At 35.0% G+C, this 13,679-nt stretch overlaps 1 protein-coding gene and 1 long non-coding RNA gene across 2 annotated transcripts in view; one reads left to right on the plus strand and one right to left on the minus strand.

Annotated features, from left to right (window-relative positions):
• The first annotated feature begins 4,918 nt into the window (after positions 1-4,918).
• Positions 4,919-6,105, plus strand: LOC149654034 (uncharacterized). Its single transcript, XR_016370477.1, has 2 exons — positions 4,919-5,698; positions 5,789-6,105. It is a non-coding gene; the product is annotated as an uncharacterized LOC149654034 (long non-coding RNA).
• The window catches only part of LOC149654035 (zinc finger SWIM domain-containing protein 6-like), a 47,272-nt gene continuing 39,562 nt past the window's right edge, over positions 5,970-13,679 (minus strand). The window contains exons 10-14 of the mRNA XM_089845407.1: positions 13,487-13,622; positions 13,251-13,408; positions 12,981-13,147; positions 12,737-12,884; positions 5,970-12,523 (exon numbers count right to left, since the gene is read on the minus strand). Of these exons, the coding sequence (XP_089701533.1) occupies positions 11,661-12,523; positions 12,737-12,884; positions 12,981-13,147; positions 13,251-13,408; positions 13,487-13,622 (1,472 nt within the window). The 3' untranslated portion in view covers positions 5,970-11,660. The remainder of the gene's footprint in view (positions 12,524-12,736; positions 12,885-12,980; positions 13,148-13,250; positions 13,409-13,486; positions 13,623-13,679) is intronic.

Consider the following 13,679-nt stretch of genomic DNA (forward strand, 5'->3'; position numbering starts at 1 on the left):
ATCGTCATTGAAGGGAAAGTGAAAGGGAGAGAATTGTGGTGAAGTTGATATTTTTCGTTCGTCTACTTAAAAGGAAGGGAATTATGATTGTTAGGTTAAGCCATATACTCTCCCTTAAAAATTCCTTTCACCCGTCGACAATAAGAGTTTCACGCTTTCAATACCAATCCCCTATTTCAACATTCAAAGAAATTGAGGGAAATTTTGAAAGCAAAAGTATTTACTGACGTTCTTTTTAGAATGGTCTTAAGGCACCGAGATATTACAATTATTGGGTGTTTTACCGAATTCTTTCTCTTTCAAACGCTTCTGGCCATAAGTTCATGTTAGAAACTTATAAGATGCGAAAATTATGCGTCGGCATAAGTCTATGTTGTCAACTAAAACTTTATGTTCGTGTATTAATCGAGCGTTAAATACGTAATCATTTTAGCACTATTATAGTTAACTTTATCATCGAGGGCGTAATCACTAAAACTTTCTGTTCTTCTATTAAGGGTTACTTGTGTGTAATCATTTTAGCATTGTTGTTTTTAGAATGGTCTTACGGATAATCATTTTAGCAATGTTAAGGGTAGCGCATCGAGGGGCTACTCACTCAAAATTTCTCGTTGTGTCGCACTATTACAATTATAACATAAATTTGTTGAAGTAAGGATTACGGGTAATCATTTTAGCACAGTTTAAAGTAGCGCATCGAGGGGCTGTTCACATAAATTTTATGTCCGCCAGTTAAGTACGGCACGATGTGGCTACTATTACGAGCCCTTGGGTCGTCTTGTTTGTTAGAGTATCGATGGGCTATTCACTCTGATTTTCTTTACGGGTACCATGTTTTACCACTGTTAAAAGATGCGCATCGAAGTACGGTACGATGTGGCTACTCTTACGAGCCCAGCCCTTGGGTCGTCTTGTTACAACTTCGTATTAAATTATTTGTTTAGATAACCCAGAGTTGCTAAATATTTATCTCGGAACTAAGACCAATTAATAAGCAAAAATAACTACCCAACCATTGTTTCAGTCCGGTGGATGGATTTAAAAATAAATTAGCTATCACAAGTAGCGCTTTTCTACACTGAGGCCAGAATGCGCGAGTGGTTAGCCCCTCGGTGACACTATAAACTACTTCAATCTCACTATTAAATTATACATTCTCGAGGGGTCCGACATTTACACGAAATCCCGTACGCTTCTCGCGAAATCTTTGAAGTAATCAATAAATTACGAAATCAAAGAGGAAATCCGAAATCTTTGGCGAAATCAAGAAGAAATCCCGAAATTCCGTACGCTTTTTTTTTTGGTATAGTCGGACCCCTCGTATATTGTACTTGGTATGCCTCAAAACATAAACATTTATAGTTCAGAAAGAAATACCAATATGGCGGCAAGGAATAGAGTAACGCCGGAATTGCCAGTAACGTTTGAATCAATACCGAACATCTGCAATTAAAATAAACTAGCTGTTACCCGCAGCGTCGCTCGCGTGTAATAAGAACTTCCATCAAAATGATATAAAGAATGGGTAGATTTTATTGCTGACGAATATTTTTGTACCACCCTAGGAGCGAAGGCACTCGGCGTTGCCCGTCAGCCCGTCGGGACATTTTTATTACTTTTCACGCGGACATTATTCCATAAAGAAGGGTTTTTAAATTACTGGCCGCCATTTAAAAAGATGGCAACAAATTGAACCCAAAAGACCATTCAGCCCGTCTATAGGTCAACGGAAACCAGTGTACTAAATATTTGCGAAATCGGTTGAAACGCACGGACTTTGTTGCATAGAGAAGATTTTTTACATTTCGGGGCGCCATTTATTAAGATGGCGCCGGATTGGAAAAATCTTTCTTAGTACGCGCCTACTACTTACGAGTAACGTTCCTGCAAATTTTCAGCCTTCTAGGGCAAGCAGTTTGGTCTGGGCGTTGATTATCAGTCAGTTTGTCAGTCAGAACTTTGATTTATATATATATATATATATATATATATATATATATATATATATATATATATATATATATATATATATATATATATATATATATATATATGTATGTATATAGTTAAATAAATTAGTTCTTTCATGATAGAACTAAACAGAAATATTCATTAATTTGCTTGAACCGGCTAATAATAATGCTTGAACACGAAAGATTTGATTAAACAAAATTTCTAATAAATAAAAGTCAAACAAGATGGGCCAAGGGCTGGGCTCATAATAGTAGCCACATCGTACCGTACTTAACAGGCGTACATAAAATTTACGTGAATAGCCCCTCGATGCGCTACTTTTAACTGTGCTAAAATGATTACCTGTAATCCTTACTTCAATGTTATAATTGTAATAGTGCGACGACAAGAGAAAACTTGAGTGAGTAGCCCCTCGATGCGCTACCCTTAACATTGCTAAAATGATTACCCGTAAGGCCATTATTAAAACGAGGTTTTAGCTTTAACAATGCTAAACTGATTAATAGAATAACAGAAAGTTTTAGTGATTATCCCCTCGATGATCGAGTTACCTTTAACAGTGCTAAAATTGTTAATGAGGTACGACACTTTTACATATGAATTAAAATGTTAAAAAGGTTTGAAAGACCACTTGTACGATAAAAATCGTTTTTATTTCTAAAAATTGCTAGACGACTAGTTTCGTTACCATTCGGTAGCTTCTTCAGGTCTGATTTTGGTTTACATTGATAACCAAGTTAACAACTTGCTAAAATGATTACGTACTTAACGTTCAATTAATACACGTACAGAAACTTTTAATTTACAACTTATGCCTACGCATACTTATCGCATCTTAAAAATTTCTAACATGAACTTATGGCCAGAAGCGTTTGAAAGAGAAAGAATTCGGTAAACACCCAATATTTGTAACATCCAGGTGCCTTAAGACCATTCTAAAAATAACATCAGTATATATTTTCTTTGCCCAGATTATAAATTCCCCTCGATTTCTTTCAATGTTGAAATAGGGGAGCGGTATTGAAAGCGTGAAATCGTATTGTGGACTAACGAAAACTTTTATACAGCCAAAGGTGGGTATACTGGCCCGACGACGGGGACAACAACAGGGCAGATCAAACTAAGAGCCTCTAGATGTACGTCATACGATGTGGCTAAAAATACTTTAACGTACTTTTTCTTACTTCAGAAGTATTACTACTGAAAGCTTATGCAGAGTTGAGAAAATGTAAATCGAGTCCATGGTCTCTTACCTTTTATGATGGCGGCAGGAGGATGGGGGGGGATGAAGAGAAACGTCCAAACCGTGGTCCCCATCTCTTTAGATAGTTACTGAAAGAACATGTAAAGGATCAAAATTAAACACTTACGCCCGTCTTTTCACAAACTAAATAAAGAAATACATTTTTGAAATTAATTTTTGGGACCCTTTTACGAACTGGAAGAGCTTACCTTCCTCAATACACATATATTAATAATCTACCCCTAGATTAGGCGGGAATACAACTTTCAAATCTAGTAATTCTCTATTGTGAATGTAATATTTTCCTTTATGTTTAGCATATTTTTCAAGTTACTAATTTAATTACTATACCAGGGATAGATTTAATTTTAGAAGCAGGAATGGAGAACGGTTAGTATTTACTTCAGTCCGACTCATAGCCTAGTATAGATCCCCTCCCTCCAACACGTAATTAAAAGTTTAAATTATCTTATTGGCTCACTTAAACTACGTTTTGATGACGTTGCTGACGGGGACGGCGAAAAATACGTAATTCCTCTTTACCTCTGTCGCTCTGACCCGAATCTTCTTTCATACCCCTCCGTCGTTATTTATTTTTTATTAATAGTAAATTATGGTTCTTAGATAAAGGTAACGGTTTTTTACTCTTTCCCTACACCAAAAACTCTACTAGTACTAGATAAGTGTTTAAGATGGATTAAAGATTGTGGGAGGGTTGAGTTAACGCCGGATAAAATTAAAAAAATATCACTACAAGTGCAGTCAACACGTAATATAGGCGGCGTTGTTTCAAAGTCCTAAGCTAGCACGAAAAACCAGCTATTTTTTAATTGGATTTGCATTAAAAAAAACACAAGAAGCTTCACAAGGGACCGTCCATAAACTACGTCACACTCTTATGGGGGGAGGGGGTTTCTAAATTTGTGACGGTCCGTGACAAGGGGGAGGGAGGGGTTCTTCGATGCGTGACGTCACATTTAGCATTGATTTTGTTACGAAGTCAGTGAGAGGCCGATTGGCTCTCTTATGTTATAGAAGAAGAAAGACAACATTCCATAGTCCACCGATACAATAATTTACCAAAATTGTTATTCCATCATCGCTTAAATAGTAGAAAATTTAAGCAATTATCTACTATTTACACCTTTATATAGCCAATTTAAAAAGCGCATTTAAAATAAACAGCGTAAACTCTCTTATGTCTCTGTTTATTCGCCCCTATTATTTGTGAGGATGAATCAAATCCCCCTACCGATTGAAATGGTTTCGATTCTTTGGCAAATTTTCTAAATCTCAAGCTCGATTAGTCTGTTTTCGGTGACAGTGTCGAAACCTAAAAAGTGTGCCCCTTTATGGAATTTTCAGCCGAGCAAAATATTTCTGAGAGGGCGGCATATCACTCAAAAAATTAATCAAATTAAATTTGTAAATTAAGACAAATCATAGTGCGGAGGGGGGGGGGGTTAAAGAAATGTGACGTGGTTTTTAGGGGAGGGGTCTGAGAAAAGCGTGACGAAGCGTGATCTGGGGGGACGGGGGGGGTCAGAAAATGCTTTTTTTCGCGTGACGTAGTTTATGGACGGTCCCCAATGTCATCGAACAAGCAGAGTACCGCTGCGAGGAAGCTTTATTCTTCTTGGCCCTCCTTGACAACTAAGTATAATTTAAAATTCTCGAAGAGAAGTATTATATACTTCTGATACAATATATAGTGTGCTACCACGAAGCTAGGGGGGAAAAACTGTGACGTCAATATTGGGTCCCGAATTTGTATTGCCCAAGCTGACGACGTCTCGCGACTGCCAATATGGTCGCCTGAAAATAAGGTAAGAGATAAGAGCATGTGACGTCACTACAAAGTTCGTGGTAACACACTATTGTAACACACCTCTCATTAGTTTCATTATATTTGGACCAGATATTGTGGATTGAATACTTAATTTACAATTTTGACATTGGAAATTAACTTTTATTAAAAAAAATCTATCGACTCTAAATGCTTGAATCTTTTTAATAGAATAGAATATATTGTGGAACACCTCTCATTCAAATTTCAGGACATTTGGACCATTTAATCCAACGATATTGTGGATTAAATACTGAATTTACAATTTTGACATTAGAAATTAATTTTTATTCATTCTAAAACCTTGAATCCTTTTTAGTATAATCAGAAGTATATAATACTTCTCTTCGAGAGAAGTGTACCACAAAGCGGGGTAAGTGTAACGTCACTCTTCCCAACATCGGATCATTTAGAGCAAGGTTACTAAACCGTATCACATACACGATAAATAGTTCCCTCATCATTACTTTATCAGCGTTTAAATATTTGGTAAGACGCGCTTGTGCATTTTTGTCCCACGTCAAGACGAGGTTTGTGGGATGATTGCTGGGGATTTAGTGCCAAACAACTATAGAATTCACCTTACGGTGCGATGCCTATTTGTAGTTTGATGAGCGGGAAAGCAAACTAAAAGGGTGAGCCTCTGAAGAATACGTTACATAACTAAAGCATTAAGAGGTTACAGAGTGTCATCCTTCTCCTATTATCCCCTTCTGGTATAATAGAATAGATTGTATCACACCTCTCATTAAAATTTTCGGACATCGGGACCAGTAGATCCGATCAGATCATTCGAAGCAGCAAGATGATGAGATTCCATGGATGAATTATACTATAAGTTACCTGGAGCAAACATTGCAAGAACAATGTTAAAAAAACGGAAATAAAATACAAAATTCAAAACACTTTTGCAATTAACTGGCCTTTATTATTTGCAGGTCATAATCATGGGGATGAAGCCGTTTTTATTGATGGGAAAACGGAGATGGGAAAAAAAAATAAAAGACCATTTTTAAAAAAAAATGAAAATTAAATTATAGTACTAAGTTTTTTTTCTCGAATAAATAAAAATTAAATTAAACAAGCTTATTATAAGCTCAACAATGGAGGAAAAAAATGTAGCTCATAATTGTTTTTTATCATATTCATAGCAGCATTTGGTTTTAATTGTTCTTTTAAACGGTTGGTTAATCAATGATCATTTGAGAAATATTTTGGCTAAAATCGCGGTATACCTTAGTTAATTCTTTCACAAAATGTTTGTAGTTTTTTCATTTTTTAATTCTTTACATTTTCTTTTTTATGTATAAAAACAGCTATAATTAGCATTGTTTTACCCTTTTTTGCATAGACGGGTAGGAATGCTTATATCAATGGCGCCTGAGTACAGGGTTCAACTAATTTTGTGGAAATTATAGAATTAATTCAATTCATCCAAATATTAATGGGTGAATTGAATAAATTCGCTCATTAACAATAAATTGACACAACTCTTTCAGTCCCGTCATAAGTTAATTAAATTAATTAATCAAAATAAATATTATTTTAAGAAAAAAAAACGGACCTATTTATGATTCCTATAAATCACATTACTTAGATCTGAATTGAACTGATTTAAAAGGGAGATATCAATACATCGTAATAATTATTTATTTAATTTCGTATTAACTATTTGAACCCCTTCTCAAATAATTTTTCTTTGCATATAAATGCTAAGTTATTGATAGTATAGTAATTTCTTTAAAATATTAGAAAATGATAATTAATTATTTGTATCGTGAAAGTGAGTAAAGGTCGCCATTTTGTTGGTTTTTTTTTTCATGTAAAACACGTGGTTTCACTCGCGATAAACATCGTTATTTTTTTTATTTACTTTCAAAAAAGATTATATTGTTTGTTTTTTTCAGGAAGATATTGTCAGAAGGCTGCAATATATTGTTTGTTTATCTTTACAATGGACATCACTCAGTTATTTACTAAAATATTTACAAAATAACAACAACTAAACACTGCACGAAAAATTACAATTTTGTTTTTATTTTCCCCTCTTGTATTTTATTTATTTTTAATTATTTCTTCCTCATTTTTAAATTGTTTATCATATTATTTACACGTTTATTTATTCATTTTTTTGTTTTTGCCCATTTTGTTAGTTATTTTACGCGGGAAATTTTTTTTACCCAAAAATATATATTCATCTTTTAGAGAGCGCCATCTGTACGCGAAAAGTTTTGTTTATTAAGAGATTAAATTTAAGTTTTCTTTTATTTTGGTTTTCGAGACATTAAGTATAGTATAAAGTTATAGTTTAGGTAAACAAATTAATTTTAATTAAAGCGTTAAGTCAGAATATTCTTAATTGGAGGTATTTTTTTTTTTGCACAGCATAGAGTTTGTTAGCGCTAAAAAATCATTGTACTTTTTTTAATTATTATTTTAATCACAAGCCCGGCTGGTACTGAATGAAGTAAGCGTTATAACAAACTCACCATATTTGTCATAGTTTTTGGGGTTGCAGATTTATATTTTAATTAAAACGGAAATTTTAGTTAATTGGCATTAATTTAACTAATTAATTATTTACTATTTTGAAGGCAACAGTTATTAGGAAATATCTTCATTAACTAAATGTTCCGTGGCTTAATTAATTATTTTATTGGTGGGTTTTGTTTTATTTTAATTTAATTAATAACTAGTACGTTTAAAAAAAGAGCAAAAATAATTAAGTTTAATTTAAATAATTACCCAAAAAATTATTAAATTAAAAAAAAAAAAAAAAAAACATTTTATTGTGGCACTGCTTGAGGTAGTGTTGCGTTCTAGAATTTTTTTCGTCAGATATTTTGGTTCTACAGTGCTTAATTACAATTAATTTAATTAAATTAAATTAAATTAACTAATTAAAATTACAAGAAAATAAAATAGAAAAGTTTCTTCTTTTTTTATATAAATAATATACAGCCTGGAGTCAATTACTTAATTGGTTTTAGTATTTTTTAAAAAATAAAAATACTAAGATTATTGGTACGAAAATGAATTTAAGTTAATTATAATTATAATTATAATTAAATTTGAGAAATTAGAGCTGATTTGTTTGCATATTATCGTGTAATATTAAGAGGGGGGTTTAATTTATTTGATGGTTTTTGCGATTTTTAATTATTATTTTTGTAATTAAATATTTTTTCTGATATTTACCATTTTGCGTAATTTTTAGGTGTTTATTTGTTACGATATTTGCATATTTTTCGATAGTCTTGAAGCCCGGGACGCTAATGCATATTACAAGATAAGTATTGAAACGAGGGGTCGGTCACTTCGCGTAATGGTGTACGCGGTTGTACCTTTGACTGTACTGAAGGTAATACGCGATATCTTAAATATCCCTGCCCTTGATAGTGCTAAAATTATTACGCGTAGTCAGTAATCGTTGTACAGGGACTCTGAGAGTGACTACCCCCTCGTATTAGAACTGAAATATGATAATTTATTCATAATTTTATAATTAGGGATTTTAAATTTAAATATAAACTGTGGAATGTAAATCAAATTAATTTAAATCTAATTTAATTTTAGCTAAAAGTTTAAAATGATAAAAGATTTGGACCATGAAAAATAGTAAAACTGAGGCGAAAATTCATTATTAAAAATACCTCCTTAGTTTAATCAAGAAGTGATATCTAGTTTATTTTATTAGGGAGAAGGTGTAAGATGCCTAAGTATTCGCGCGCCATAGTCCCTGTCTGCCTTTCGATATACAAGGGGGGGGGGGGATAAAAGGAGGCCGGGCTATTTCGCTGCCTCTCCTCAGTCGGAAAATACGTAATTTTCGTACTCATTCGCGTCGCGCTGACGTGAGTTTTCAAGAACCACCAATGAGATGCTGGTTGTAATTTAGAGGCGGCGGGGATTAACTCCGGACCTACTATACGTTTGGACTGGAGATAAAGCTGCTGGAAATGTGGCGAATTTATACCTTCTTCCTAATAAACTAAGTATCACTTCTTGGTTTAATAGAAATTGCGGGAAAATTGAAGGATTTTTTTGGTTTTTTTTTAAAAGAGATTTTGAAAAACTTTGAAAATAATTAACAACCCAAATTTTACCGCCAATAAAACCTACTCAACAATATTCTTATTAATTTTGTACATATTTATAAGCTAACAAAATCCAGCGGAATAGTTACTTTTTAATTTTTATTTAAATTTTTAAGAATTAACAGAAATCGTTTATCTTATTTCTACAATAAAAATGAATTGCAATTTATAATGGCCAAGCATTTTATTTTTTTTCAATTTAAACAAGTGCTTTAGTTAATTAGTTAGAACTGGGGTTCCCCTACAACTAAAATCTATAGATCTAATTACCAGCAATAAAAATATAATTAAGTAGATACGGGCGAGTTACTAAAATTAACTATAACTGGATCTTTTTTATTCTAATTAGATTGGAACCTTAGGCCAAAAATTCGTATACATATTGCACAATTTTAAATGTTTATACTGAAAAGATAATTAATTTCTAACTAAAAAATTACCTTAATTAAGAGATGAAGGGGATGAAATTAATTTGTACTTAATTTTTTTGTGTGTGTTTAACTACATTGTGCAAGATAATTTATACGTGATTTTATATTTCTATGGTTTTAAATGCTTGACCATTAACGAAACAACTAATATTACAGTACCGCGTTAATTAGTAATTAAGGGACCCAAAAATTAAGAATTTTGATAAGGGGGGGGGGGAACGATTTGGTTAAACCAGGGATAGATTTAATTTTAGAAGTAGGAATGGAGAACGGTTAGTATTTACTTCAGCCCAGTAAATAGCCCCTCCCTCCAACACGTAGCGAAAAGTTTAAATTATCTTATTGGCTCACTTAAACTACGTTTTGATGACGTTGTTGATGGGGACGGCGAAAAATACGTAATTCCTTTTTACCTCTGTCGCTATGACCCGCCTCTTCTTTCATACCCCCCCCCCTCCGTCCCGTGGAAGGGGGTCCGGGACTTTGACGCGCGCCCAGGTTACTCTGTTCTCCATTCCTACTTCCAAAATTAAAATCTATCCCTGGTTAAACCGACGCAAAAATAACCAATTGCCATTTTTAATTAGCGCGAAATTAATTTATTTATTTATTTATTTATTTATTATTTACTAGGACGAGTTGGTTTATTTATGAATCGATTTTTGTTTTAAAATAAATATTAAATGTTTAGGAAAAATATATAAATAGTGTAAATTTATGTATAATTAAAATAATTATAAGTATAATTAAATAGAAGCTAAATAAAATGTGGCAAACGGATATTAAACGTCAGATTTCTTTTTTAAAAAAATTCGAACTATTTAGATTTGAAATAAACTTCAACAAATTAGGTTAATTTGAAAATTTTAACAGGTGAAAATTTGAATAAAATATTTAAATTCGACCCCCAAATATTCAACCAATAGTGGCTGAGAACATCGACCTTGAAAAGTAACGCTAGCCAATCAGGACAAGCGTCACTAACGCGCGCCAATCAGGATAAGCGTCACCTAACGCGCGACCTTGGAAAAATAAAACCCCATAGGCCTAATTTGGCGGGAAATTGATAAAAACTAACAGAACTTAAAGTATTTGAAATTTGTTAACTTTGATTCTATTCTAGCAAATAGAAGCCAAAAGAACTTAATTTTGGGCTTAAATTTAAATGAATTGAAGATAAATTGCATTTTACTCACGAAAAACGGGATGGGGGTGTGCTGGTAACGGAAAAATTGCAGGGCTGGAAAAAAGTCATCACAGATTTTGGTGGTGGTGTTTGAAAAAATCTATTTACACACCACGTCGCGCACATCTTTCTTAATTAACAGTATTTACGTAGACTGTAGACAAAACGGTTTCGTTATAATAATAATATTAAGCGCGGTATTGTTTTTCATCATCAAAGTATATTTCCTTTTTTTTTTCTCTCCAAATATTTCTGGTACATTCATATAAAAACTCTTTGGTTCTCGAAAGTTCGGCGGACTCCACTTTTAGTTTCAATTTGTTTTTTTTTGTTTTTCACGCGAAAAATTTTGTTTTTAAGAAATTTTGGGAAGAAATATAATTTATTTTCCGGGGTTTTTTTAATTTATAGTTTATATGGAAAAAGTCGATGAATTTTTGGGGGGGGGGGGGGATAAATTGTTATAATTTTTTTTATTAAAAAATTTACTTTTAGTGTGAATTTGCATATCTCCAAAAAACCATTTTTTTTTGTATAATATTTAATAAAGTTTTATATGTCACCCGTAGAGGTTTTTAGACAGGAGATTTGGTTTGTTTTTTTGTTTTTTCAGTCTCTGAGCACGGATAACGATTCGAAAAATGTTGAATAGAATAGAATAGAATATAATACAATTGGGGGAATTTTGTTATTAACCGGGTTTGAGGGTATTTTCTCCGGGGAAATGATGACGTATTTAATAATTAATATAAACCGATTTTGGAACAAAATAAAGATTGGTTGGTCAAACCGAATTACTTAATTAATTAATAATTATAATAATTAATATTAATAATAATAATAATAAAAATGTCTACAATGAGCTATAATCGGGGGGTGTCCGTTAACCGAACCGTTCTTTGACTAGGAACATGAGTTTCTTCTTACCCTTATACGCAGTTTTCATGTTGTCTATAAGTTGGGCAAACTGTAAATGACCGTCTTGGGCCAATAGAAACGTCTCTCGCGCTTTACTGAGGAACTCTATAAAATCTCCGTAATGCCTGGGACTAATGTGCGTTAATCTCGAATGCGTCGTATTGACGTATGCCGTAATGGCGGCTTCCAGCAGTTGCCTTAACGGCGGTTTGTCCAACGACAATGGCTTGATACACCGCCGTTTAGCGTCTAGAGTAGCGATACCGGGCGCGGCCATAGAACAACGCCGTAAAATATCCGATAAAACCGTCGCGCACTGCACGTTCTTAACCAGTAAGGGCACCAAATTCGTCAGCTCCGATTTGCCTAACGAGTGGGCTAACGCGCATGCCCAATGAATATCGTTAATCGCCGGATGGTTCTCTTGGTTATAAGGTACGTGTACGCCCTTCATGGCCAACACGGCTAGTTTGTACGCGCGATGAGGGTACCCACGATGCTCCATATAACGCGCCACCGTGAACAATTGCGACGATGTCATGACGTTCGTCGTGGCCGCGTCCACCACGATGTGGTACGCGGCTTCGAAAGCGAAAGGATCGCTCTCGCAAAGGGTTAAAGCGTTGAGGGCGCAATTCGGCGGGTCTTTCGAGGCGCATTGAAGGGCCAAGTTGCGCGCGCAACAGGAAAGCTCTTCCTGCTGCCGGAGATCCAGGTTCAGTCTCATGACGGTCGCGTGCGACATGACCGTCGTCGCTACCGGACCTGATGACGACAGAAGAAGGGGGCGGACGTCGTGATATGTTTTAGTGGTAAAACACAATGACTCTGGTCACCGTCACCCAATCATACCAATTTTTAACAATCTCTTCACTCAATCACGCGTCAACGTAAGCTTACATTTAAGATAAAAGCTATAGAGCAATGGCACCTTAAATGTACCACCCCGATAAAAAATACTACACGCACGGGGTGCCATTATTCCATTCTCGGAGGCTTAAATGTTACCGTATCAAAAGATAAAAGAGAAACGAAACTTACCCGTAGCTTCGGTGGGTGTGAACAATTGATACCAGTTTTGCATGATAGAAGTAAGAGCGTCCAAACCAACCTCCGTCGCGCAAGTGACTAGCCACCTGACCATTTCCCGCCGACGCCAATTCATCGAAGACAGTGTCATACGCATTACCTTCAATGAGGAAAAGAACAAACGGGCCATATATATATCATAGTCGCATCCCCGGGTTTGGTCACTGTAAGATCGGAGGTTGAAAGAATTAATTACCTGTAGACCTAGTTGGAAGGCAGCATCTAGCAGAGTCGTATGTCTGGGACCGGAATCGGGCGAAACGGCGATTCTAAAAGCGTCCTGAGCAAGCTTGAATAGCTGAGAGGAACTATGAATGTTGCGTTGGGCTGATTTCAGGACAGTCCGTAACCTCAAGACGTCACCTAATAAAAGACACAAAAATAGACGCAAATGACGTTTGTATAACCATATGGTAGTGAATTAACACATTGCGACTTTAAGCAACTAACAAAAAAATAATCATACCTTTGGCAGCGGAAAGCATGGTAGACGCGAGGGCACACTGTTGAAGCTCGATGTGACCCAGAGTGAACCACCTCGGATAGCGGCTCATAACCACTTGGTTTAGGCCGGAACTGTTTGTCGACTCTTCGATTTCCTCTTGGTCTTCCAGTACCGGTAACCTTAAGGTTAAAACGCGATTCAGAATCGCAGCATCAAGAGGGGTACGCTTCCGAGGATAAAATTTTCGTTCAACGTACCTCATGGCACGAAGTCCGACGCTGTAGGCCAAATCGGGGTCATAGGGCAACAACGCGGAAAACAGGAACTTGGCAAAAGTGTGCATCGGAACGCTCTCCGGATGGATACCGCAACCTAAACCACTAAACGGTCCTCCTGAACAAGAAAACGTATCGCGGATTTCTAGCCTAAGTAAGTACAGGGGTAGTTTAA

This window comes from Phalangium opilio, unplaced genomic scaffold (assembly GCF_054372755.1).
Source record: "Phalangium opilio isolate 3A_F unplaced genomic scaffold, DU_Popi_V2 ptg000079l_1, whole genome shotgun sequence".
NCBI classification, from domain to species: domain Eukaryota; kingdom Metazoa; phylum Arthropoda; class Arachnida; order Opiliones; family Phalangiidae; genus Phalangium; species Phalangium opilio.